This window comes from Ammodytes marinus (assembly GCF_949987685.1).
Source record: "Ammodytes marinus genome assembly, chromosome: 1".
NCBI lineage: Eukaryota > Metazoa > Chordata > Actinopteri > Uranoscopiformes > Ammodytidae > Ammodytes > Ammodytes marinus.
In genome coordinates, this window is record NC_137230.1 from 9,992,505 (window position 1) to 10,017,277 (window position 24,773).

The window sequence follows — 24,773 nt, forward strand, 5'->3', positions numbered from 1 at the left end:
GGTATGACCTTGCCACCCTTAAAAAAAGAAGAATATATCAATGGTCTAGTCTGGATTAGCAGTCCTTTCAATGTCACGTTTGTTGTGAATGTATTGCTAGCTGTCTGACAGCGTGTTTTAATCATGTATAAATTCAATTTAACATTAGTTAGTTCTGTTAGCAACGTGTGTCGACAGCTGGCCGCCTCCCTAAATGCTAGCGGGAGCTCTATGTGAGTGTTTCATGCGTATGGGTTACCTAGCATCCTTGGTAGCTGACGGCTAGTGCTGAGTGTTTATGTAGCATGCGTGTAACATTGTGTAATGTCCAGGCGACCCTTGTGGTGATGGTGATAGCAGAGTCTATTTTTTAACGACTAGACCAGCCGGGATAGTTTGTGCCAATTGTGCTAATGACATTTTAATGTGTGCGCAGATGTGGAAGTGCTGGGCTGCATCGAACACTGTGCAGCAGCGCCGTCAGAACTGAGGAGACCACAGCAATCAACTCCAAAGAATTCAGGTCAGACAGCACCTCATCGTGTGTGTGTGTGTGTGTGTGTGTGTGTGTGTGTGTGTGTGTGTGTGTGTGTGTGTGCGCGCGCGCGCGCGCGCGTGTGCGGTCTATGTGTGTGTGCGTGCGTGTACTGATAGAACGATTCCACACATTATGCTGAGTGATCAGGTAGATCAGATGTTAACCTCTGTTTCATCCCTCAGTCTTACTCCTCCACTGCTCGGTCAGGACAGTTCTCTGAGATGGGCTGGGAAGAAGTTTGAGGAGTTACCCATCGCTCACATTAAAGCCACATACAACAAGTAAGTGTCAGCGCAAGCAAAGCTATAGTGTGACCAGAGCTGGCCCAAGCCTTCATGATTTGGGGGCCCCTCTTCAATCGTAGCGCTGCCCAATCTATTGCACCGGGGTGAGATTGGTTTCATATTCGACATTCGTCTATTTTCCGGGGTTGTAACTGTAATAGCGTCACGAAAACAACACAAATTTCCTCCAGAATGGTATTATTATGTACAGAAGACTAAGACTGACATTTCACAGGCTCGACCAACTCACCAAAATCAGCGAGTCTCGCGAAAGATCAAAGAAACCGCGCCGAATATAGTGTTTAGTGCCACACGGCAGCGGACTGCTTAGGGACCGTCGAAAAAGTGCAACGTCTTTTTTCTATTCTTAATAACTCACTGGAAATTCATCCTATCAACACCAAACCACTTCTGTTGTGTTTATGAACTCATTTTGTAGTTACCACAACCCTTTGTTTTAAAGAAAAGCCTTTGATTTTTTTTTTAAAAGGGAAAATTATTCAGTGTGTATATTGCATGGATATTTAAGGCAATTTTTTCAATAGCTCACAGTTTTTTATAGCTATCAACACCAAACCAACTCTGATGTGTTCAAGAACTCACGGTGGAGTTCCCACAGCCCTTAATTTTCAAGAAAAAACTTTTAATTTTTTTTTGAAAGGCAAAATAAGTCACATCATATATTTAATCCATATTTAAGGCTCTTTTTTTCAATAGCTCACTGGTCTTTATAGCTATCAACACCAAACCAACTCTGGTGTGTTCATGGACTCACTGTGGAGTTCCCACAGCCCTTAATTTTCAAGAAAAAACTTTTAATTTTTTTTGAAAGGCAAAATAAGTCACATCATATATTTAATCCATATTTAAGGCTCTTTTTTCAATAGCTCACTGGTTGTTATAGCTATCAACACCAAACCAACTCTGGTGTGTTTATGGACTCACTGTGGAGTTCCCACAGCCCTTAATTTTCAAGAAAAAACTTTAAAAATGTTTTGAAAGGCAAAAGAAGTCACATCATATATTTAATCCATATTTAAGGCTCTTTTTTTTCAATAGCTCACTGGTTGTTATAGCTATCAACACCAAACCAACTCTGGTGTATTCATGGACTCACTGTGGAGTTCCCACAGCCCTTAATTTTCAAGAAAAAACTTTAAAAAAAAAATTTTGAAAGGCAAAATAAGTCACATCATATATTTAATCCATATTTAAGGCTCTTTTTTCAATAGCTCACTGGTTGTTATAGCTATCAACACCAAACCAACTCTGGTGTGTTTATGGACTCACTGTGGAGTTCCCACAGCCCTTAATTTTCAATAAAAAACTTTAAAAATGTTTTGAAAGGCAAAAGAAGTCAGATCATATATTTAATCCATATTTAAGGCTCTTTTTTTTCAATAGCTCACTGGTTGTTATAGCTATCAACACCAAACCAACTCTGGTGTGTTTATGGACTCACTGTGGAGTTCCCACAGCCCTTAATTTTCAAGAAAAAACTTTAAAAATGTTTTGAAAGGCAAAAGAAGTCAGATCATATATTTAATCCATATTTAAGGCTCTTTTTTTTCAATAGCTCACTGGTTGTTATAGCTATCAACACCAAACCAACTCTGGTGTATTCATGGACTCACTGTGGAGTTCCCACAGCCCTTAATTTTCAAGAAAAAACTTTTAATTTTTTTTTGAAAGGCAAAATAAGTCACATCATATATTTAATCCATATTTAAGGCTCTTTTTTCAATAGCTCACTGGTTGTTATAGCTATCAACACCAAACCAACTCTGGTGTGTTTATGGACTCACTGTGGAGTTCCCACAGCCCTTAATTTTCAAGAAAAAACTTTAAAAATGTTTTGAAAGGCAAAAGAAGTCAGATCATATATTTAATCCATATTTAAGGCTCTTTTTTTTCAATAGCTCACTGGTTGTTATAGCTATCAACACCAAACCAACTCTGGTGTGTTCATGGACTCACTGTGGAGTTCCCACAGCCCTTAATTTTCAAGAAAAAACTTTTAATTTTTTTTTGAAAGGCAAAATAAGTCACATCATATATTTAATCCATATTTAAGGCTCTTTTTTTTCAATAGCTCACTGGTTGTTATAGCTATCAACACCAAACCAACTCTGGTGTGTTTATGGACTCACTGTGGAGTTCCCACAGCCCTTAATTTTCAAGAAAAAACTTAACATTTTTTTTTGAAAGGCAAAATAAGTCACATCATATATTTAATCCATATTTAAGGCTCTTTTTTCAATAGCTCACTGGTTGTTATAGCTATCAACACCAAACCAACTCTGGTGTGTTTATGGACTCACTGTGGAGTTCCCACAGCCCTTAATTTTCAAGAAAAAACTTTAAAAATGTTTTGAAAGGCAAAAGAAGTCAGATCATATATTTAATCCATATTTAAGGCTCTTTTTTTTCAATAGCTCACTGGTTGTTATAGCTATCAACACCAAACCAACTCTGGTGTGTTCATGGACTCACTGTGGAGTTCCCACAGCCCTTAATTTTCAAGAAAAAACTTTTAAATTTTTTTTGAAAGGCAAAATAAGTCACATCATATATTTAATCCATATTTAAGGCTCTTTTTTCAATAGCTCACTGGTTGTTATAGCTATCAACACCAAACCAACTCTGGTGTGTTTATGGACTCACTGTGGAGTTCCCACAGCCCTTAATTTTCAAGAAAAACGTTAAAAATGTTTTGAAAGGCTAAAGAAGTCAGATCATATATTTAATCCATATTTAAGGCTCTTTTTTCAATAGCTCACTGGTTGTTATAGCTATCAACACCAAACCAACTCTGGTGTGTTCATGGACTCACTGTGGAGTTCCCACAGCCCTTAATTTTCAAGAAAAAACTTTTAAAAAAAAGTTAAAGGCAAAAGGAGTCCGATCATATATTTAATTTCTGGAGGCCGGCCTCGGCCAGGAAGAGGACGATGGAACCCTCCTGGAGGCCGGCAGAGGCGAAGGCAACAAACCCCTTCTGGAGGCCGGCGGCGACGACCCACAGGTAGCCGGCATCGGCGAAGGCCCACAGGTAGCCGGCATTGACGAGGACGGACCTCCGCAGGAGACCGGCGAAGGCAGAACCACTCAGGCGGCCGGCCACGGTGAAGGCAGGCCCCCGGAGGAAGGCAGGGCAGAGGGCGGTCCCCCTCAGGCAGGAGCGAAGGGCGGTCCCCCTCAGACAGGAGCGACGGGCGGTCCCCCTCAGACAGGAACAGGGGGCAAGATCCCTCGAGCAGGGGGTAAGACCTCTCAGGCAGGAACAGGGGGCTGGGCCCCTTGAGCAGGGGGCGAGACCCCTCAGGCAGGAACAGGGGGCTGGGCCCCTCGGGCAGGAGCGAAGGGCGGTCCCCCTCGGGCAGGAGCGAAGGATGGTCCCCCTCGGGCAGGAGCAGGGGGCGATCCCCCTCAGGAAGGCGAAGCGGCCGGTCCCCCTCTGGAAGGCGAAGACAGCAAGCCTCCCCTGGCAGGCCCGGAGGGTGGGCCCCCTCACGATAACGTGGAGTGGGCTCAGGAACTAGACAGTGCTAGCGTGCTAGTGGCTAGCGTGCTGGGGCAGGTGTCTAGCGTGCTGGTTGCTGGGGCCCGGGACCTGAAGCTTGTTGCTGGAAGCCTGGGGCTGGAGCTTGTTGCTGGAAGCCTGGGGCTGGAGCTTTCTGCTGGAAGCCTGGGGCTGGAGCTTGCTGCTGGAGCTTGTTGCTGGAGGCCGGAGGCTGAAGCTTGCTGCTGGAGGCCGGAGACAACTCGGGAGCTGGAGAGCATTGTGGAAACTGCTGGTAATCCAAACTCACCACCCCCACTCTGATAGTCCTTAAGGCAGGAGGAGGCTGGTAGCTGGGACCCGGGGGCTGTGGCTGGAAGCAGGGAACCGGGGTCAGAGGCTGGAGGCTGGAGCGTGGAGGCTTGGGACGGTCGCAAAAGTCCGGTGGCAGTGGCATGTAGCTCTCAGGCCAAAAAACGGTGGGGTTGAGAAGCTCGACTGCCCACTCGGGTAAGGCGTCCTCCAACTCGGGCTTAGCAGCGACAGTCTTGTATGTACGCCCCAGCACATGCCCCTGCTCCTTCCTACTGGGAATTGTAGTGGGAAATATTGCATATGATATATATATCTCTGGACTCAGATGTTAGAATGCTTACTTGGCCATTGTTTGTATGGACTTATGGGTGTGGTTGAGAGTATCGCATGGACAGCCACGCCTATGGTTAATTTATGCACAATTACTCTGTCTGTTCTATTGTCCTATGCTAAACTCCTCCTATGGTTAAGTTATGTACAATTAGTCTGTCTGCCTGCCTGAAGCAATGTGCTTAAATATCCCTCTCTCCTACGAAACGGGGTTCACTCTTGCAAACACATTCCCTGTGTTTTGGATTAGTGGCCTCTCCGCGGAGATCCTTGCTGTATGATTAAATAAAATCTAATGCTACTATTAACGTATCACTATTGCTTAACTTTCTCATTACAGAATGTTCTCCCAGCCGTCCATGGCACTGATAATAAAAAATAGCATGTCCTCCAACTCACGGCAAAAAAGAGTGTCTGCTGGGTCCAATTTTGGTCTGTGCATTCTGTTATGGTGAGGTAGGCAGGCAGGCAAGTAGGACCCAAACGCAGACGTTAAAAAGAAAAAAGGTAATTTATTGCTCCACAAAAAATACAAAAAAAACTCAGGACGGCCAAAAGGCAAAGGGCAAAAAGGCAAAAGACAGGTAACATGGGTAACACAGAAGACGAGACTCACCAACACGCAACAGGACAAACCATAACATTTTATGATGTATTGTTGTATATTTTAATGAATGTGTGCAAATGAAATAAAGTCAATTAACACACAATAAGTGGTTTGGTGCTGAAATGTTGAAATACAAGTGAGTCATTAAAAAATAAACACCTTAAGTAAGAATCAAATTTACAAACTGATTACTTATTCCGTTTAAAACTCTTGTAAAGGTTTTTCTGAAAACCAAACAGGTGTGGAAACTGAGCAATTGAGCTGTTCAAAAATAAAAGCCTTACATATGAATGCAAAATATGCACTGACTACTGATGCCTTACATTTTTTTAAAGGTTTTTCTTGAAAATAAAGGGCTGTTGGAACTCCACAATGAGTTAATGAACACATCAAATGTGGTTTGGTGTTGATATCTATAATTACCAGTGAGCTATTACAAAATAAAGGCCTTAAAGATGAATGCAATATACAGTATGCACTGACTACTTATGCATTTAAAATAATTGAAATGTTTTATTTTAAATAAAAGGTTGTGGGAACTCTACAATGACTTTGTGAACACATCAGAAGCAGTTTGGTGTTGATATCTACTAAAACAAGGGAGCTATTACAAAAATAAAAGCCTATATATGAACCCAATATACGCACTGACTACTTTTACCTTTAAAAAAAATTGAAAAGGTTTTTCTTGAAAATAAAGGGTGGGAACTCCACAGTGAGTTCATGAACACATCAGAGTTGGTTTGGTGTCGATAACTATAAAAACCAGTGAGCTATTGAAAAAAGAGCCTTAAATATGGATTAAATATATGATGTGACTTATTTTGCCTTTCAAAACATTTTTAAAGTTTTTTCTTGAAAATTAAGGGCTGTGGGAACTCCACAGTGAGTCCATAAACACACCAGAGTTGGTTTGGTGTTGATAGCTATAACAACCAGTGAGCTATTGAAAAAAAGAGCCTTAAATATGGATTAAATATATGATGTGACTTATTTTGCCTTTCAAAAAAAAATTAAAAGTTTTTTCTTGAAAATTAAGGGCTGTGGGAACTCCACAGTGAGTCCATAAACACACCAGAGTTGGTTTGGTGTTGCTAGCTATAACAACCAGTGAGCTATTGAAAAAAGAGCCTTAAATATGGATTAAATATATGATGTGACTTATTTTGCCTTTCAAAAAAAAATTAAAAGTTTTTTCTTGAAAATTAAGGGCTGTGGGAACTCCACAGTGAGTTCATGAACACACCAGAGTTGGTTTGGTGTTGATAGCTATAACAACCAGTGAGTTATTGAAAAAAAAGAGCCTTAAATATGGATTAAATATATGATCTGACTTCTTTTGCCTTTCAAAACATTTTTAAAGTTTTTTCTTGAAAATTAAGGGCTGTGGGAACTCCACAGTGAGTCCATGAATACACCAGAGTTGGTTTGGTGTTGATAGCTATAACAACCAGTGAGCTATTGAAAAAAGAGCCTTAAATATGGATTAAATATATGATGTGACTTATTTTGCCTTTCAAAAAAAATTAAAAGTTTTTTCTTGAAAATTAAGGGCTGTGGGAACTCCACAGTGAGTTCATGAACACACCAGAGTTGGTTTGGTGTTGATAGCTATAACAACCAGTGAGCTATTGAAAAAAAAGAGCCTTAAATATGGATTAAATATATGATGTGACTTATTTTGCCTTTCAAAAAAAAATTAAAAGTTTTTTCTTGAAAATTAAGGGCTGTGGGAACTCCACAGTGAATTCTTGAACACATCAGAGTTGGTTTGGTGTTGATAGCTATAAAAAACTGTGAGCTATTGAAAAAATTGCCTTAAATATCCATGCAATATACACACTGAATAATTTTCCCTTTTAAAAAAAAATCAAAGGCTTTTCTTTAAAACAAAGGGTTGTGGTAACTACAAAATGAGTTCATAAACACAACAGAAGTGGTTTGGTGTTGATAGGATGAATTTCCAGTGAGTTATTAAGAATAGAAAAAAGACGTTGCACTTTTGCGACGGTCCCTAAGCAGTCCGCTGCCGTGTGGCACTAAACACTATATTCGGCGCGGTTTCTTTGATCTTTCGCGAGACTCGCTGATTTTGGTGAGTTGGTCGAGCCTGTGAAATGTCAGTCTTAGTCTTCTGTACATAATAATACCATTCTGGAGGAAATTTGTGTTGTTTTCGTGACGCTATTACAGTTACAACCCCGGAAAATAGACGAATGTCGAATATGAAACCAATTTCACCACGCCATCTATTGCCCGTTGTTAAATGTTACCCAAACACACACAGTGTTCTCTGCCAGTGCATCCAATGTTCAGCTGGGTGAAAATATATGAAAGCCGAGATCCCGCCCCTCCTAGGGAGGTCCGGGGGTATGCCCCCCCGTGAGATTTTTTAAAAAGTTTTTAAAGTGAAATGCATGAATCTGGTAGCCTGGAAATCCTGACCCTGATATCTTGAACGATAGAGGGTCTGGCGACGATCAATAGTAATTTCCAACTCTAGGGGCGGCTCCTACTCGTGCATTTCAAATGCCACTGCACGCAGTTGGATAGCACTACAACCAATCAGAGCGATGCACAAGTGACGTAAGCCCCGTTCGTTTAGCGAACAGCTGTTAAACTGTTCAATTAAACGTTTGCCGTTGTCGGTCGGCAAAACAGAACATTCCACTTACTTGCTAGTGAAAGCTATGAGTCCCGTCTTCCAATTCGTTAAGGGTCGAGGCCAAAGCAGTCTCAAACTCACACAACATATCCGCAGCCATCTTTGATGTTTACTATCACAGCTTCGACGTCGCATGCACGTCACTGTCGTCATCCGGTTACGTCCTCCCCAGAGCACCATATAAAGGGCTCTGGCGCGCCCATATTAGATAGAACCAATTGAAACGTTATACCAGATTTCTGGTAGTCTTGATAAGCTTCAACGGAGCGTCTCCAGACCAACACGCGCAGCAAATTTAATTTGCCAGCGCCTAGTGGCAGGTCTGGGAATGCCAGGCTATGAATCTGGTGCACTTTGAGAGAAAACTTAAGTTGGCAAAATCTGAGAAATATTGTGTGAACAAATAATTTGGAGACACTGGGTCGGATGAATTAGAAGCTATTGAAGAAAGGCACATGGATTTTCCATAAAAATATTAATTTAGAATAAAATATTATGGAGGGTCCTCTGGGATGGGCTTGGAGCTCTTTATCTTTTACGGGACATATTTCTCTGTAATATAATGAATGCATTTAAATGCAGTGAGAGGAACGAAGCAGAAGAACACAGACAAGGCTGAAATAGGTTATAGACTATACACAGTGCATGGGCAACTGAGGGCATCCCCATTTCCAAATGTTTTTAAATAAACTTAATACACACTGTGCATGGATGTGAACGTGACGTGATCAGTTAATTTCGGATTACCTCCCAGATAAACTGATTCAATTATTATTATTATTATCAATTATTATTAATTATCTAGACCAAAAAAATGTATTCCTTTTTTGTATGATGACTCACATTTGCATAATATGATGTCAATATCAAACACACAAACTAAAAAAAATAAAAACATTGGTTGCGTTCCGAATCGCATACTTTCTACTATATAGTATGTAGAAAAAAGATTTAGGATGTCCCGATTCTTGTGGCCAGATTTAGGATGGTTAGAAGTACCCGGATGTCCTACTTCATGCGGCCAAGATTGTTAGTGTTGAAAAGTGCATCCTATTTGGGCGATTCTGACCCACAATCCAGTGCGCACGTGAAGTGACGTAACATCGACGAAGCCTCCATATGAAAACAAACGGGGATGCGACGGATATAAAAGCAAGAGGCAAGATCAAGGCGCAATGTTATGATGAAATAAGAGAGAAAAGTATGTCCCAATAGTATGCCTACTGCATCCTAACTAGAGTATGCGATTCGGAACGCAACCATAATTATTATTTTTTTTGGAGGGGGCGGTCGGGGACCCCAAGCAACCGCTTAGTTCGCTTATGCCTCGGGCCGGCTTTGAGTGTGACATCTGCATTGTGCAATATTGAAACCTGTTTCCGTGAGGTTTGGATTTGATAAGAGCCCAGAACTTCATGAAAATCATTTTGTTCTTCAAATCACATGGGTTTGCCTTTTGAGTCGGTGAAACCTTAACAGGAAGACGTGTGGAGTGAAAGTTAAACAGAGCAGACCTTTTGTTTTACAGTCCTAATTAGACGATGCATGTACCATTTTCTTAGAAATGTTATTAAAAATCTAGTCCAAGATGTTCCATATGTGAAATCACTCTGCACACTTCTACTTAAGCGCTGTACTTCTTAAAGAGACGCATGACTTTATGCTGTTAGAGAGAACAGCACACCGCAACTGCCATCTGTCACTTCAAGTAGAAACAGATGTGAATAACTAATCAGAACATTTCTACGTTTAATTTTCAAAATTAATAATGGCAAAGTAGAAAGTGATTTGTGGGACAGAAAAGCCACCGAAAGGGCGGATTTTGCTCCGTTTATATTGTGTTAGTAATCATGTGATTCATAGTTTTTCCTTTATCCTTTATTTAACCAGGTTAGTCTCATTGAGATTGAAATCTCTTTTTCAAGAGAGACCATAGTAATGGGCCATTGATGAATATTGTCCTCAGTTTGTGAAATAAATATACTTTGACTGTTCAGAAAGAGAACACGCCTGTCAGTAACCCAGTAAACTGTCCCGTCCCAGCACACACATCCAGCTGACAGACAGCGAGGGACTGTCTATGATCAGGACGTCCTGTGGAACAGAAGGCTTCAAGAACATCAAGAAGTCCACGCCCGTGGCTGCTCAGACCGCAGGCATCTCTGCTGCTGCGGTGAGTCCTCACATGTTACTCTGACCAGATATCCCCTTATATCACTTTACTGTTGAAGATTGGTTTCTGTAAACCTCTAACCTGCCGCCCTGGTCTAGCCTGGTCCTACCAGACCATCGTCCTTCATTTCATTTGTACAGAAGGTCTGGAATCGCTCAATTGACAAACATTAACTCACTTTAAGGCGGGTGTCTTTTAAAGTTTAAAACTATTGGATCTGCCCAGTGCCACTGTGGATCTTCCATAACCAATCGCATAACGTTCGGTCGTGACGTATGTCATGTGTCGGCATCTGACTGGCGCGCAACCTCAACGTCATTGTTCTCAGCCACTCCCTCGGTTCGCTGATTGAACCGCAGACCCAGACTGATACTGAAGGGAAATGACAATTGAGCGGAAGTACATAGGCGGGCGGTGCCAGGCTAGCCCTGGCCTTTATTTCAGTAAAAATCACATACTGCATTTTCAGCCTTTGTACAACATGCCATTTAATCATATGAAATGTTGGTTTTACATAAGCTACTGGCTCCAAGGGCTGTGACACACCCAATAGACAATAAAGTAGCAGTGGCGTGGCGTGGGGATTTTTTTTGAGGAAGCCAAGTGAGACAACACCTTTAATCTACATGTGTATTGGAAGGTGGGGGACAGAAAAGAGTAGGCCGCTACGTCGCAGCTTGTATTTAATGTAACTACAAGAGCTATTATAGCGCCTGGTCACTTTACCAGGATTTACACACGCCTGTAATCTGTCCGACACCGCTCGTTCGCTCTCTCTCTCTCACTCACTCACTCACTCACTCACTCACTCACTCATTCACACACTTCCTTATCGTCTTATTAAATTATACATTTTATTATAAATGCACCCCTCACCCCGACCGGAATGCACAACTAGCCGCTTAATGCCCAATACAGATTCGAATTCATTCACAATATAATTAGGGGACGTTTTAGGCTATTTTAAGTTTCACGTTCACTTGAGACACGACTCACACAATCAGTTGTAGGTGCTTGACATACACACATACTTTCTATAGGCTACATCCTTTTCGTTTAAGAACTAGGCCAAATGTTCATTACAACACTATACTTATGACAACCCAGAACAACTTCAGTGGATATACAGTATGCCTACCAATGCAACTTAATCCAGGCAATCAAGGCACAATTAGCAATAAAATAACACAAAACATAACACACATAGTTACACAGACAGTTAAGGGAACAGTTAACCCGCGCCGGGAGAAGGTGTGTATTTTACTCACTATTTGTAGAGGAAGGCCATTAGCTGAAGTTTGCCGCTACCAGCTAGCCACTCGGTGCGGACATAGTTATCTTCACGGAAAGTGCGATAAACTTTCTTTCTCTCCACACGCATTGGCCTGCCGTCAGATTTGATTTTTAATGGCTTCTCAATTGGCAGTTTGGTAAAATAATTTGTTACTAAATACTCAAAATCTCCACCCTCCATAACTGTTCTTGCTAATATGATAACAATGCAGACATGCTAATCTTTTTTTATGGAAAATCCATGTGTCCTTCTTCAATAGCTTCTAATTCATCTGACCCAGTGTCTCCAAATTATTTGTTCACACAAGATTTCTCAGATTTAGCCTCTTAATTTTCCTCTCAAAGTGCACCAGATTCATGCATTTCACTTTAAAAAGGTTAAAAAAATCTCCCGGGGGGGCATACCCCCGGACCCCCCTAGGAGGGTATGAATCTCGGCTGTCTAATTTTTTCGCACAGCTGCACAGTGGAGGCACTAGCGGAAAACACTGGGTGTGTGAATGATATTTAACAAAGGTCTATAGTTTCAGCAGCGCTAACATTGGAGAGGGGGCCCCAATCATATTTCGCTTAGGGCCCCCTGAAGGCTTGGGCCGGCTCTGCCTGTGTATCGCGCTGGACCTGTGGTGTGGCATTGGGAGAGGAAGCCTTGACAGCGCCCTGATACAATCTGCATGATAAGGTTAAGATCTCTCTATAACAGTTTTTTTCCAATGACTCTAGCCTCTTTTGTTCAAACTGCCTTTGTATTTCACATCCCTCAATTAACACCTGTCACTTTCACATGGGCCTATTTTAATGAAATATTCAGATGATTCAGCAGATGCAAGGTGTGTCAGTTCTGTGTGCAGTTCACGGGACAGTGTACAGGGACAGGGAACAGGTGGACAGTAGTGTTATGGCATGGTAGGAGCTACACCCTCCTCTTAAATGTAACCAAGGTTGGGAGATGGATATGGATTTTGGGAGGACCAGGAGGACTAGGCTGAATCTCCATTCTGGGAGAAGAGGTTGAGGTGGTGGAGGGCTACAGAAACCTGGGCATTTAATTAAACAACAGACTGCAAATGTAACATGGGGGTTGTGCATGGAGGGACAGAGCAGACTGTACTTCATGAGCAAATCCTTGTTAAACTCTTCAAGCCCATATAGTTGGTTGCAGAGAGAATGATAATGCACAAGCTGCTGAAGATGATGGACAGCATTACTCCTTCAGCTATTTGACCACTACAGAAAGTCATTCCTGATACAATCCACAATAACTGCTGCTACAATGCTACAATTTCCCTATGGCAATAAATAAAGTACATTATCCATCTATAAATCCATCCATCCATGCAGGTATATTTAAACAACGCCTATCTGGATTTTAGATTATGCATATGGGTTCTGTATTGTAATCTCTGAAGGACACACCTTTTAATATTTCCACAAGAAAACAAATGAGCGAACAAAAAGCTTAATTTTCCATATTGGGCCTTCAAATTGATCAGAAAATCAACCTTGCGGTAAAGAACACCAACTGAATACATTGTCATGTCAATGTTGTGAGTAACTTTTGTTAGTGTGAAGATTGTACAATTTTACATTTAAACACACCTACAATTCACCACCATGCTTTTGATTAGATTTAATTTATTTGCACAACAAAAACAACAAAAAACATAGGCCACAGAAATATAAAATATAAAAACATTTTTAAAAGGCAACATATTGTGCAGGTCAAAAAAAAGTTGTGAATGAAATCTTACTTCAAAGGTAATTTTATGTAAAATAATGAAGAAAATAAAAGTAATTTAATCCACAAAGTTATACAGAGGTAAAAAGACAAGCAAAGTGGGTATATGTTGTAGTTTTCCTGCTTATTTAACTGTAAAGGCCGCCTACAACACCCTATTCTTGATAACCATCAAACTACATTGTGCACATTTACTGAGTGACGATTGTGTTTCATTTCTCAAAAACAACAATGATCATCTCACAATGATATATGCTCTTCGTAGCTCAGGGCTGCCGCTATAGGCTCATTTTGCGTCACGTGACATTCCTCGACATTGATTGGTCTGTAGAGGGGCGTGCGTCTGACGTCACCGGTTTGAATGGACGAAAACAGATTTTTTTCCCTGCAGCGCTGTGCAGTTCAGTAGTTTAACATTTAAAGCTGGCGGAGTTGTTGTTTAGGAATGTGTCATTGTGTCTGTTGGTCAGATTTGAACTAATTTATCTCTGATCGTTTTCTTTGTGCTGTTTTGGACCGCAACTTTGCACGTGCGGTTTGTTTTTCCCACAAAGGGGGCGGGGCCATCATGTCAGAAGTCGTTCGCCAAGCTCATCATGGCATTTATTTAGGTCCATGCATGGGACCATGGACATGTGTAGGCTTAAGCAGTGAATGAATGAAGTAAAATATGAACAGATAATTTCCTGCAGCGTTGTGTAGTTCAGGCAGCCGCCCAGACAACGCACACCTCCCGCTCTGACAACAGTTGGATATAAAAATTCAAATAAATCACCCGTCTCCCATCACCAACCCCCGCTCCTGTGTTCCCCAGTCAGCAGCTCATTTCTCCTCTTTGTAACTGAAATAGCCCTATGCTGATCATAGGACTATTAACATACAATCAAACGTTCCCCGAGAGGTAAATATATATATATAGGCTATATCTTCCGTTAGCCAATGGGATGAATGGTCATAGCGTCTCTATGTGATGCCATCAGGTTAATATGCGCGTTCCCAGGGCTTCATATATGCCGCGGATGGATTACACTGAAATGAGTTGAAAACCCCCCTGCGTGGAATGAAGAGGCACACGGGTACCCTTTGGCGAGAGCAGCTAACGCCAAAAGCCCCTGACCAAGCGGAGCTTTTCGACGAGTTCGTAGTGAGACTGTGTTGCTTGGAGACACATGTGCACATTTATTTACTGCAGATCGCGGCCTTTCGCGCAGTTATGACCATGCAAAAGCACACATCGCGCGTGCTAGTACATTAATTGTGCACCACTAATAGGCCACTTAATGATGCTACAAGTAAAGTAAATATTCCTTATAGGGCCGCCTATTAAATAGCCCTGCTATAGAGTATATAGTAGTGCCCAGTTCTGCTCCAAACGTGCTGTTATATAGTGAACTGAGAACCAATGAGACTTGGGAGAGGGAGGAGTGACAAAGGAGCAGCTGCCCGGAGACCCCGGTAGCCCCCTCCCTCTACTGCTTCCTATGGCCATATGGTCCTCCCCCTTCCGGTCAGCTTTAACTTGATGAGCTTTCACATTCTACTCTGTTTCATAAAAAATATCGTACTTTTACTTATGACAAAAAGAAATACAAATGTCACAAGATATGCTCAAGTAAAAAGTTGCATCATGTTCACATATCAAAACACTTACAGGAGGGCATAATATTAAATCTTGTTGAACGATAACTATCTTAACTATATTTAATAATATTCTTTATATTCAAACTTATCATGTGCCAGTTGTGAATTAATTAAATTTCATATCAATGTTCTGCATTTATAAGAAATCATGAACCTTTTAATCTTTGTTCTCTAAAAATGAAGATATTCTGGTAGAAATGTATTCATAATAATCAATACATTCGGAATAAGTTTGGTCTCTGATCCCTTTGCTTGGATGCAAAAGTCCATATGAGAATGTCAACGAGCCTTTTTGAGTTAAGATTTATATCATGGTAGAGATTTACACCTAGTGGAATGTGACTTTGAAGTGTCTACTATTCAGTTAATACAAATCATTAAAAGGCTTGGTGTAATTAAACATCAGATAGTCCATGTAGTAGAAGTCATAGAGTCGCTGTCTCTCGGCCAGGCTGATCTGTGAAAAGTGTTGTTGTGTAATATTCAATGAGGTCTTCTTGTCAACTGGATTTCTATCTTTAAAACTTGGCAACGTGATGTTGGGTGGTGCCCCGGCCAATCGCAGGGCAAAGTTGGACTCTTCCTCCATGTTCTCAAACTTGCCGATGAAGTCATAATCTATGCGACAAGGGTGGCAGAGCTGGTTCACCTGATCCCAGTGGATGTCCATTCCCCCTGGCCGGTTGACATCCAGCAGGTACTTTATAAACTCCTTGAACGTGACCCTGTCACCTGTTTTCAGGGCTTCCAAGGATGCGTTCTTTCTGTACTTGGAGATGATGTGTTTCCCAAAGAGGAAGTGGTATATTGGGTTGGGATTATTAAATTTGTCCCTGAAAGCTGACACCACTCTCTCAAAGGGCTCTCGAACAAAGAGGACTTTGGTGTATGTCTTTAAACGGTGCATGATTTCCTCTTGGTTAAAGCTGTTTAGAGTTCTGAGAGTGTGACCATCATGGACTGTATCATGGTTGATTTTCTCAGCAATTTTGGCTTTGCCTGCCAGCACAATCAGGATCCTTTTCCAGTTGGAACAGCCAGCTTTGGGCACCTGGCAGTACAACACTTTGTACTTATCCTCCACGTAGAGGGAACCCACATGACGATGTGTGACAGTCTTGGAGATGCTGCTTTTGTATTTAGCACACATCTCCTTCATTAGTTGCCGGCGTATTTCTTTGATATCGGAGAGCTTTTTCCAGCTCTCAGGGGAAAAAGTCTGTCTACGGTCCTCAAAGTTGGGGAACTGAACTGGAGGAATCGGGCTGGACAAGATGCCGTCTGCTGCTCGATGGTCGTGATAATTGTCAGATCTCACTCTTTCTCTGTCCTGCAAAGGGAGAGTCACAAGTTGTAGTAGACTGCAGCAAACATGGGTTTTCCAAACAGAAATATTTTCAATATAGGGGCGTGATATTCAAATAACGATTGTTTTCAGCCGCCGCATTTATCAAGGCTGGCCTGGCGTACGCCGAGATTGGCGAGATATGACTGTTTGATAAATCCCACGCGATACCTGGCGTGGGGAGCGCCAGAATCTGCACCAGTTTCCACGCAAGTTTGATAAATGAGGCCCACTGAGAGGGACAAGACTGACAAGACTTCTTTGCAAGCAATAACAGTTGGGAGCAACATGTGTCTATATATGTTTTGGGAGAAATGGAGTAAACACATACCTCTGTGGACTGCTGTGGAGTGCTTTCAAGCTCCATGCCTGGGGAGAGGATAAAAGAGACAAGAAAATTAAGGAGAAACCTGTATTTTTTTGGTACACAAATGCATCAGAGCTCCAATAATTTAAGGATTCCTATCACTTCACTACCACATTGTCTATAAATCACTAGTAAAACCACTGCTGATCAACTACAGGTCTAGCTTTGGAATGAGCTGCCACAAGCATGAAAAGTGTAGAGACTAACCTGTGCCTCGTTGCTGGATAAACTCTGACAGTGGCTTGTGGAAGAGAACCAAACCTCCTACTACAGCAAAGAGCAGGAGGAACCCTAGGGAATAGAGTATCCTCCTGCTACGCAGCAAGAACACCACCATCTTCCGCTTCATCCACGATGCAGCAGACACTGAGATTATGATTCCTGGAGAGAAAACCTGAAGTAAATTTAATAAAATTCTTCCTCCACCACTGGTAAATTGTATGAATATCACCAATACTGTATTGTGCATTGGTAGTGCATATAGTTGAACAGTACCACTGTTGTCCATGTGTAATAGAGTGCATCCTTTATGTGCAGTGTCTGTTCACCTACACAAAATCAGCTCACATCTACAGTATGTGCAGACAGGGCCGCCCATAAGGGGTAGAAAGTGTGAAAGCTTTCTAGGGCCCAGCCACTTGGGGGCCCATGGTCTTTGGAAGCCAAGAACCTACTTAGATAACCTTTATTTTTAGATTTTTAGATATTTATGTCAATATCTATTCAAAGTTGGGTTTTTACACAGAGCCGCGGCTCCGCTTAAGGCCATTTAAAAAGCAGTAGAAAAGCTACTTGTGTCTGGGTGTGGTTGTGAAAAGTATTTGGACCCCATGAAAAAACAAGTTGGTTACCTTTTTGTAGTTCTTCTACATTCTTATAAACAGGACAGACTAGTTACTCTGTCATTGTCCTGAGTCTACAAACAGGTTTAAATTATCTCTTCCCATAAATTTTTGTGAAAAAGAATTTCCCTTTGGGGACAATAACTTCTAAAGGCTTTGACATAAGTCTTCAGGTTGACACGGCCAGCCAGGTCTGACCAGTTTTTCAGAAACCTGGCCAATCGACCAACCAGCCAGCCGGGTCCCTACCACAATGAAGCTGACGAGCAGCATCATTCTGTTTTAATCATTGTAGCCACCAAGGTCCTGCTTTCTGTATTGTTTCTAAAAATTAAAAATTAAAAATTAAAATAGACCTTAAAAAGTTCTTAATGCAAAGAAAGATGCAAGGCACAAATAAGTTGGAAATAACTGAAGGAACAGATTTGTGTTCAAAGATTAAGAACTTTTTTGTAATGTTTTCAGTCATTTTGCAGTGATGAGAGCAGAATGAACTAAGCCTAAATGTTGCAACTAAATATAGGCCAACTTTATAGTTTTGAAGGGTAGGTTGGTTTGGTTATTCATTTAGAGAACCGCCTTTTTTTTTTTTTGTGTGAAGAATTTGTTGTTGATGTTAATTGTTAAGCGTTATTTATTTCAACAATACCACCAAAAGATTTAAAATTATGTATTGTCATGTGCAGAATAGGGATGTAACAATATACCGCAAAACGGTCGTTCGCGATATGAAAAGGCCACGAATGTCAACCGTACGTCTTTTCTTGTTATACCGTGTCACGGTATTGAGGCGAGCGTGCATGGTAAATGCGCTCCGTCATTGTGGAGAGTCTGGTAAGCAACGTTGTCATAAACGTAGCACTCAATCTAACACTGTATGGGTCACACCAACATTGGAAACCAAACAATAACACATTGACACAACATCTTATCACTGAAACATGACTTCTAACTTTAAACTAAACAGTCACGTCTCAGGTGGGCCGTTGTTTACACTACGCAGACCAGCGCGTGTAGCTTTGCCACATTGAGTCACGCAGCAGCAAAGAAGAAGAGAGAGAAAGAGAAAAGGAAGAGATAGAGAAAAAGATCGGCATAGTAGCTTACCAGACTGAAGAGAAAGTTGCTCGCGGGTGAGTTATAGCATTATGAATCCAGGTGAACGTGAGGAAATGAGATACAAAAAAAAAAAAAAAAACATCCACCGCGACCACGCGTTAAATCCCAGGTAAAGTCGGCGAACTTCGGTGAAAGGCAGATGAAGGAAATAAGTCCAAAGATCCTTTATATGTTCATCACAACTTCACGTGAACTAGCAGGAATTACAGCACATTCAAAACATCCCGCCTTCCTCCAAAGTCCCACCCCCTCATTCCCATCCCCGGTGTGTTTTTTTTTAAGAAACTTTATTTACACAAGCAGACTTACAACGTACTGCCTCCGAGCACGCACGTGAGTTATATTGTTTACCAAAGCCAGGGGCGCAACTACCCACTTTCTGGGGGGTATGCAGACACTTAGCAGGCGCCCCCCACCCCCGAATTACAGACTTCCATTTTAAATTACATATTAGAGCAGGTGATCGGCTCAACCATGTCATGTCTGCCTGCACTGATTTCCCCAAAAGTAAAGGACACAGTGAAGAACAGGTTGGTCAGCAAAAATTAAAACCATACTGGGCATTTAGGTTTTTGTGGCCTCACTAGTGTCAGGCATGCAAACTCATAAGACATGAAAAAGGTGACATATCTGAAGACAAACCCCTGTAGGGGGGTCTGGGGTTTTCCCCCCCAGAATTTTTGGTGATTTGAACATGTAAAATAAGCAATTTGGCGTACTCTGGTGAAGAGAATTAAAGACAAAGAAAACTTTTATTTCAGTTAAAATGAATAGTAAAATGAGCCAAACAAGTTAGTCAGCCAACCTTCTTGACTTTACCCATACAACGTGTGAAGGTATTTACTAAGAAAAATGTTTAAAAAACAGCTCAGAAAAACAGTTAAATTGGAAAAACCTTGTTGATAAAACTTTTTTTCAAGTGAATGAGAGAAAAGGCATTAAATATGACAAAAAAACTTAGAGCCACCAATCTATCGCACCAAATTCCCTTACAATAAACTATTATATACTATTATCTCTCTCTCTCACTCTCACTCTCACTCTCACTCTCAGAGTCAGGCAGGCAGGCAGGTACAGTATCTATAGATGCTTTCAAGCGGAGCCCCCATCCACCCTCTGCATGTAAAAGATTCCAGCCCCCTTGTATGTCTGAAATGTTGCACCCGGATGCTGCTTTGCAGGTTGATCCAGTGGGTGCCCGGGATGCTTTTCATGACAGTAATGGAGTAGGCAGAAATGTGCCATTGCTTTATAGTTGCTTGTTTCCTCTAGTGTGAGATGTTACATTCCAGAGCCATTTTCCACACAGATTTTTAAAATCACTCTTTCCTGACAAAAAAAGAAAAGCTTCGCCTCACCTGATTGGTCAATTATTTTTCTTTTTTTTACCAAGGGAAGCCAGCTCGGCCTGGCTTCCTCGCAGACATACAGGCTGTGTCTTGATTCAGGGTTTGCAGCCTTGGTAGGACGCAGTCTCGCGGTCTATGAAGGCTATAGCCTATGAAGGCCGATTTTAAGGCCGGTTTTAAGGCCAACGAGCCTTGTTAAATGAGACGGGCCGTGTCTGAACTGCCATACTAACGTCCTACTCATACTCATTTTGACTTCAATTTGAGTATGTGACGGTTGGGTATGCGAGTTTGGGTATGTGAGAAATTCCCGGATGAGTACTAACTTCCGGGAAGATTTTGGGTATGAATCGATCGTATACTTTTCCTACTCAACCGCCCCACAATGCACTGGGTCAATTCTACCCGCCCAGGAAAATGAAATATTTTCGAGCAAGTTGCTAGGCAACAACATTGTTTGGGGTTCCGCGATCTGACAACTGTACGTGCAGTCATTCATACACTCTTACAATAGATAAGAGATGAAGATAAATACCTAACAACATTAGAGTCACTAAGTGAAATGAGTGTTGTGAGTCTGATAGTGGAGAGAGATCAGAACAGATCGCTGTTCCACACACCGCGGCTCGTCCAGCTCAACTCACAGACAGCTGAGTGCTGATGAGCCGGACAGAGAGCGTCGGAGGGATCCTCCGCCTCAAAACATCATTATTATAAAACAAGAGGTCTAAAACACAGATGATGAACACAGGACTGTAAAAATCTAGTTCAATATCTAACCTGTAGAGGGCGGTTATAAGCTTAACAGTGTCTAAACTGCCTGAATCTTATAAGAAGAAGAAGAAATTCTTCATTGCTTGAGTATACTTCAACTGAGAACGTTTTAGACGCAGCTCGCATACACAATCGATCTTTGAGTAGAGAGTATGCAGTATATAGATGGTGAGTATGTAGGATGTAGGACGCTAGTATGGCAGTTCAGACACAGCCACGGTCTCCGCAGGTCTCGGTTTACGAGCATTTCCGGTTTACGTAACAAGCCGTTACCTTGCGTGACGACTCGCCGCTCCTGTGCTGCCTAGCAACCCTGATTGCTGCCAACGGAGACAGCCTTGTCAACGGAGGAAAAAAGAAAAATAAGTTGCCTACCAGACGAAAAGAAAAAAAAGTACAAGAAAAAAAGAAAGGAAGATAAAAGTTAAGAAGATGGAGCAACACGTTGCTGTTTTGTTATTTTTTATTTTATGTTATGCCATCTCTGAAGAAAACGCAATGAATCTTGGGATATGTTGGGCCACCGAGGATACATCTGATGCAGCTTTCAAAACCGTGAAACAAAGGCTGCATTTCTCGGCCGCATATGAGGAGCCTTGCAAGGAGCCTTGCAAACGGGACAGCCTTTGCGCGCCGCTATGACGCAATCGGTCTTCAAATGCAGCCTTCGTAGGGTGCAACCCCTGAATCAAGACACAGCCCCAGTGTGCAGTGTCGTGTTTCGCCGCGTCTTCAGAATCTAAGGTTGCGTTCCGAATCGCATACTTTCTACTATATAGCATGTAGAAAAAAGATTTAGGATGTCCCGATTCTTGTGGCCAGATTTAGGATGGTTAGAAGTACCCGGATGTCCTACTTCATGCGGCCAAGATTGTTAGTGTTGAAAAGTGCATCCTATTTGGGCGATTCTGACCCACAATCCAGTGCGCACGTGAAGTGACGTAACATCGACGAAGCCTCCATATGAAAACAAACGGGGATGCGACGGATATAAAAGCAAGAGGCAAGATCAAGGCGCAATGTTATGATGAAATAAGAGAGAAAAGTATGTCCCAATAGTATGCCTACTGCATCCTAACTAGATTCTTTTTATCGTCGGATGTAGTATGTAGAATAGAAAAAAGAAAGAGTATGCGATTCGGAACGCAACCTGAATGTAAAGGGGCGCTGTTTCGCGCATTGTGAAATGCTCAACGAGAGGAGAGAAATGGGGAAGAAATGACAGGAGCACAGCACCAAAGATTACCGAAACTGTTAATATAAATGTTTTTATTGGATGACAACTACAGCCTAAGAAACAGGGAAGCCTGGCTTCCCTTGGCCTCCGGGAGAAAACGCCACTGTAAAGTAGGGATGCATGCAACTATGTATTATGAACCACCTTATCTATTGATCTGACTAGTTTTTAAACCACTTTTAAACCGATCGCTTAACCTAGAAAGTGTCTCTGAACATATTGATAAAATGCCAGTCACAGAGCCCAGGGTGTTTTTTTGTGACTGGAAGTTCAAAAGATATTTGGGTCAGTGTCACATTAAAGAAAGAAAAACAGCAAATCCATCCGGGTGCAAAGCTTTAACCAGGACATAGTGGGCAATAATCAACATGCTTTTATTTTTATTTTTTATAATTTTCTGAAACAATAACTGTGTATCTGTGTATCTAAATCCGAATCTGATGAAAATGGGGGCGGGACCTGATAAGCCTTTGGCTTCTTCCGTCACCCTTCGGACAACTGGAATTGTCCGAAAGAATAATAATAAAAAAATAATAATAATTGATTTAGCTCTAGAATCTATTGACTGGGGTTTCCAGTCTGCTGTAAACATGGAGTTTCAGAATATGTAATGTGTTAATACTCAGAATGATAGCTGTACATACTGTGTACTGTAGTCAGCTAAGCTGCGTCTCTTCTTTTACAGAAAGCTACAGGAAAGGGAGTGAACTTTGTCCGTGTCGTGGTCAAAGGGATCGGTCCTGGACGTCTGGTGAGTGGGAGATGTTTTAATTGTGCAGAAAGTCGTAAAGGATTGTAAATCTTGTTATTCAACCTTAACAAATCAAGCATGTTAACCCATATCTATCTATTCATTTTTCTTTTTATTTGTTTAGATATAAAAGGTGGTGAAATGGTGAAAAATTCACGTTGCAATTTCCTTTTAAAGTCCAACCCAATGATTTTCAATTAGCATTGATATAGAATTTTTTTTTTGAAGACGCTGGAACCAGTTCGTCTTTTTCATTTTGCTCAAGGAACTACCAACATTTTTTTATTATTATATACTGATTTTCAGCTTCCCTTAAGATTTTAATATGCTGATAACTACTCGGTAACCTCTTTTAAATCACTTCTTAAAACACATTTCTATAGACTTGCTTTTACGTTATGCCGTCTATTTATTCTTTTTATTCTCTTCCTCAATGTCTTTTTATCCAAGCACCTATTAATCTTGTTTGGTATGTTGTGTTGTGTGTGTATATACGAGTATGTGTATTTATCTTTTTGTATGTGTGTTTTTTTGATTAATATGTATTCATTTGATTGTACTTGCTCGTATGTATTTTGTTAAAGCACTTTGTAAACCAATGTTTTTAAAGGTGCTATATAAATAAAGATATTATTATTATTATTGTATGCACTATTTTTCATGGGATATTTCATTAGCAATAGTGGCCTCATATGTCAGTGCCAGGCCTGCATGTGAACACTTAGAAACATAAAGAAACACAATGGGATAATTGGATAAAAGTGAAACATGGTACTTTGCATCTTGTACTATTGACCTATTCGGTCTTGATCTGACTAGTGTCGGTGCAACTCCAAGAAAGCCACCAGTGCACAAAGACATTCCTAATTAATTTCAGTCTTTTTCATAATGAGGATCCTTTTAGGGAGCCAAAGACTTCTTGATCCGTCCTCCATTAGCCTTTGTTAATGAACTGATGTTTTTCTCTCTGTTGTGTGCAGTCTGCGATCAAAGGCTTGACTATGGGAGGCCTGACGGTTGTATCGATCACAGACAACACCCCCGTGCCACACAATGGATGTCGCCCACGCAAAGCCAGGAGGACGTGACCTAAGCCAATCAGAATGCTTCGTAACAGGAGGAGGCTGCTGTTGTTTTGAGATATGCTAATAAAGTGACATGTTGTGTACCAGCGCTGGCTCTGAGTCTGACCTTCCATAATTCATCTGAGGGAAAATAATTACAGATGGCGTTATTAATGAGCAGAGAACAGGTGTTTCAGACGTCTGCCTGCGACTGGCGACACATGATTAAACCATCAGTCTCACTGCAGGCTCTCTGATGTACGGTATCACGGCAACAGCGAGTCAATGCTTTACACTGTTATATTCGAACACAGCTAAGTGGGGGTAGACCCTTAAAGTCCCTCTGTAAACTCAAATCTAAAAAATCCTTTTCACTGTGTAATTTGAGGAGTTAGTTACATGATAGTAAGCATCTAAAAAAGAGTTGATCATATGCATCGATCCAAATGAAAGACATTGTCATTTAAGTTTGATAAGATTTAAGAGAAATTTGGTTTAGCTGAGGTTGGCTGTGCTCTGGTTTTTATGGCAAAGTAAGTATTTTGAACCAATCAAGGCAGTTCTCTGCCCGAATGTTCTAGAAAAACAATGATTTCTGTCATGGAGATTGTTTGATACGGCCCAAACAGTTAAGAGACAGTAAAATGTTTTGTTTTTTTAACTAAGTTTTACAATATTTATTTTCAATCAGCTAATTGAGGCAACCAACTTTGATATCATATATGGATTAGAGTCAGACTATACTCAAACCTTAACACACAACACATTATCTGAATGGGAACAGAGGGAAATGACAACTGTCCTGTAAGGATAAAGTTCTTTATATTTTTACTGTACGTACATTAGATGGTCAAATATCT

At 41.3% G+C, this 24,773-nt stretch overlaps 2 protein-coding genes across 2 annotated transcripts; one reads left to right on the forward strand and one right to left on the reverse strand.

Annotated features, from left to right (window-relative positions):
• The first annotated feature begins 54 nt into the window (after positions 1-54).
• On the forward strand, positions 55-24,020 carry mrps11 (mitochondrial ribosomal protein S11). The gene is made up of 6 exons (XM_080033797.1): positions 55-212; positions 416-502; positions 700-798; positions 10,264-10,393; positions 22,784-22,849; positions 23,830-24,020. Exons 1-6 carry the CDS (start codon positions 124-126, stop codon positions 23,935-23,937), a joined length of 579 nt encoding a protein of 192 aa, XP_079889923.1. The 5' UTR covers positions 55-123; the 3' UTR covers positions 23,938-24,020.
• On the reverse strand, positions 15,430-17,114 carry LOC307262597 (carbohydrate sulfotransferase 8-like; the record flags this gene model as incomplete). Its single annotated transcript, XM_080043539.1, has 3 exons — positions 15,430-16,395; positions 16,742-16,779; positions 16,985-17,114. The coding sequence occupies 3 exons, from the start codon at positions 17,112-17,114 to the stop codon at positions 15,430-15,432; spliced, it is 1,134 nt and encodes a 377-aa protein (XP_079899665.1).
• Positions 24,021-24,773: the final 753 nt, after the last annotated feature.

Excerpts from the sequence above, each read along its gene's own strand:
- mrps11 (XM_080033797.1), top strand. The coding sequence starts at position 124 with ATGTATAAATTCAATTTAACATTAGTTAGTTCTGTTAGCAACGTGTGT. Across the intron at positions 10,394-22,783 it reads CAGGCATCTCTGCTGCTGCG|AAAGCTACAGGAAAGGGAGT; the intron begins GTGAGTCCTCAC and ends CTTCTTTTACAG. Across the intron at positions 22,850-23,829 it reads GGATCGGTCCTGGACGTCTG|TCTGCGATCAAAGGCTTGAC; the intron begins GTGAGTGGGAGA and ends TGTTGTGTGCAG.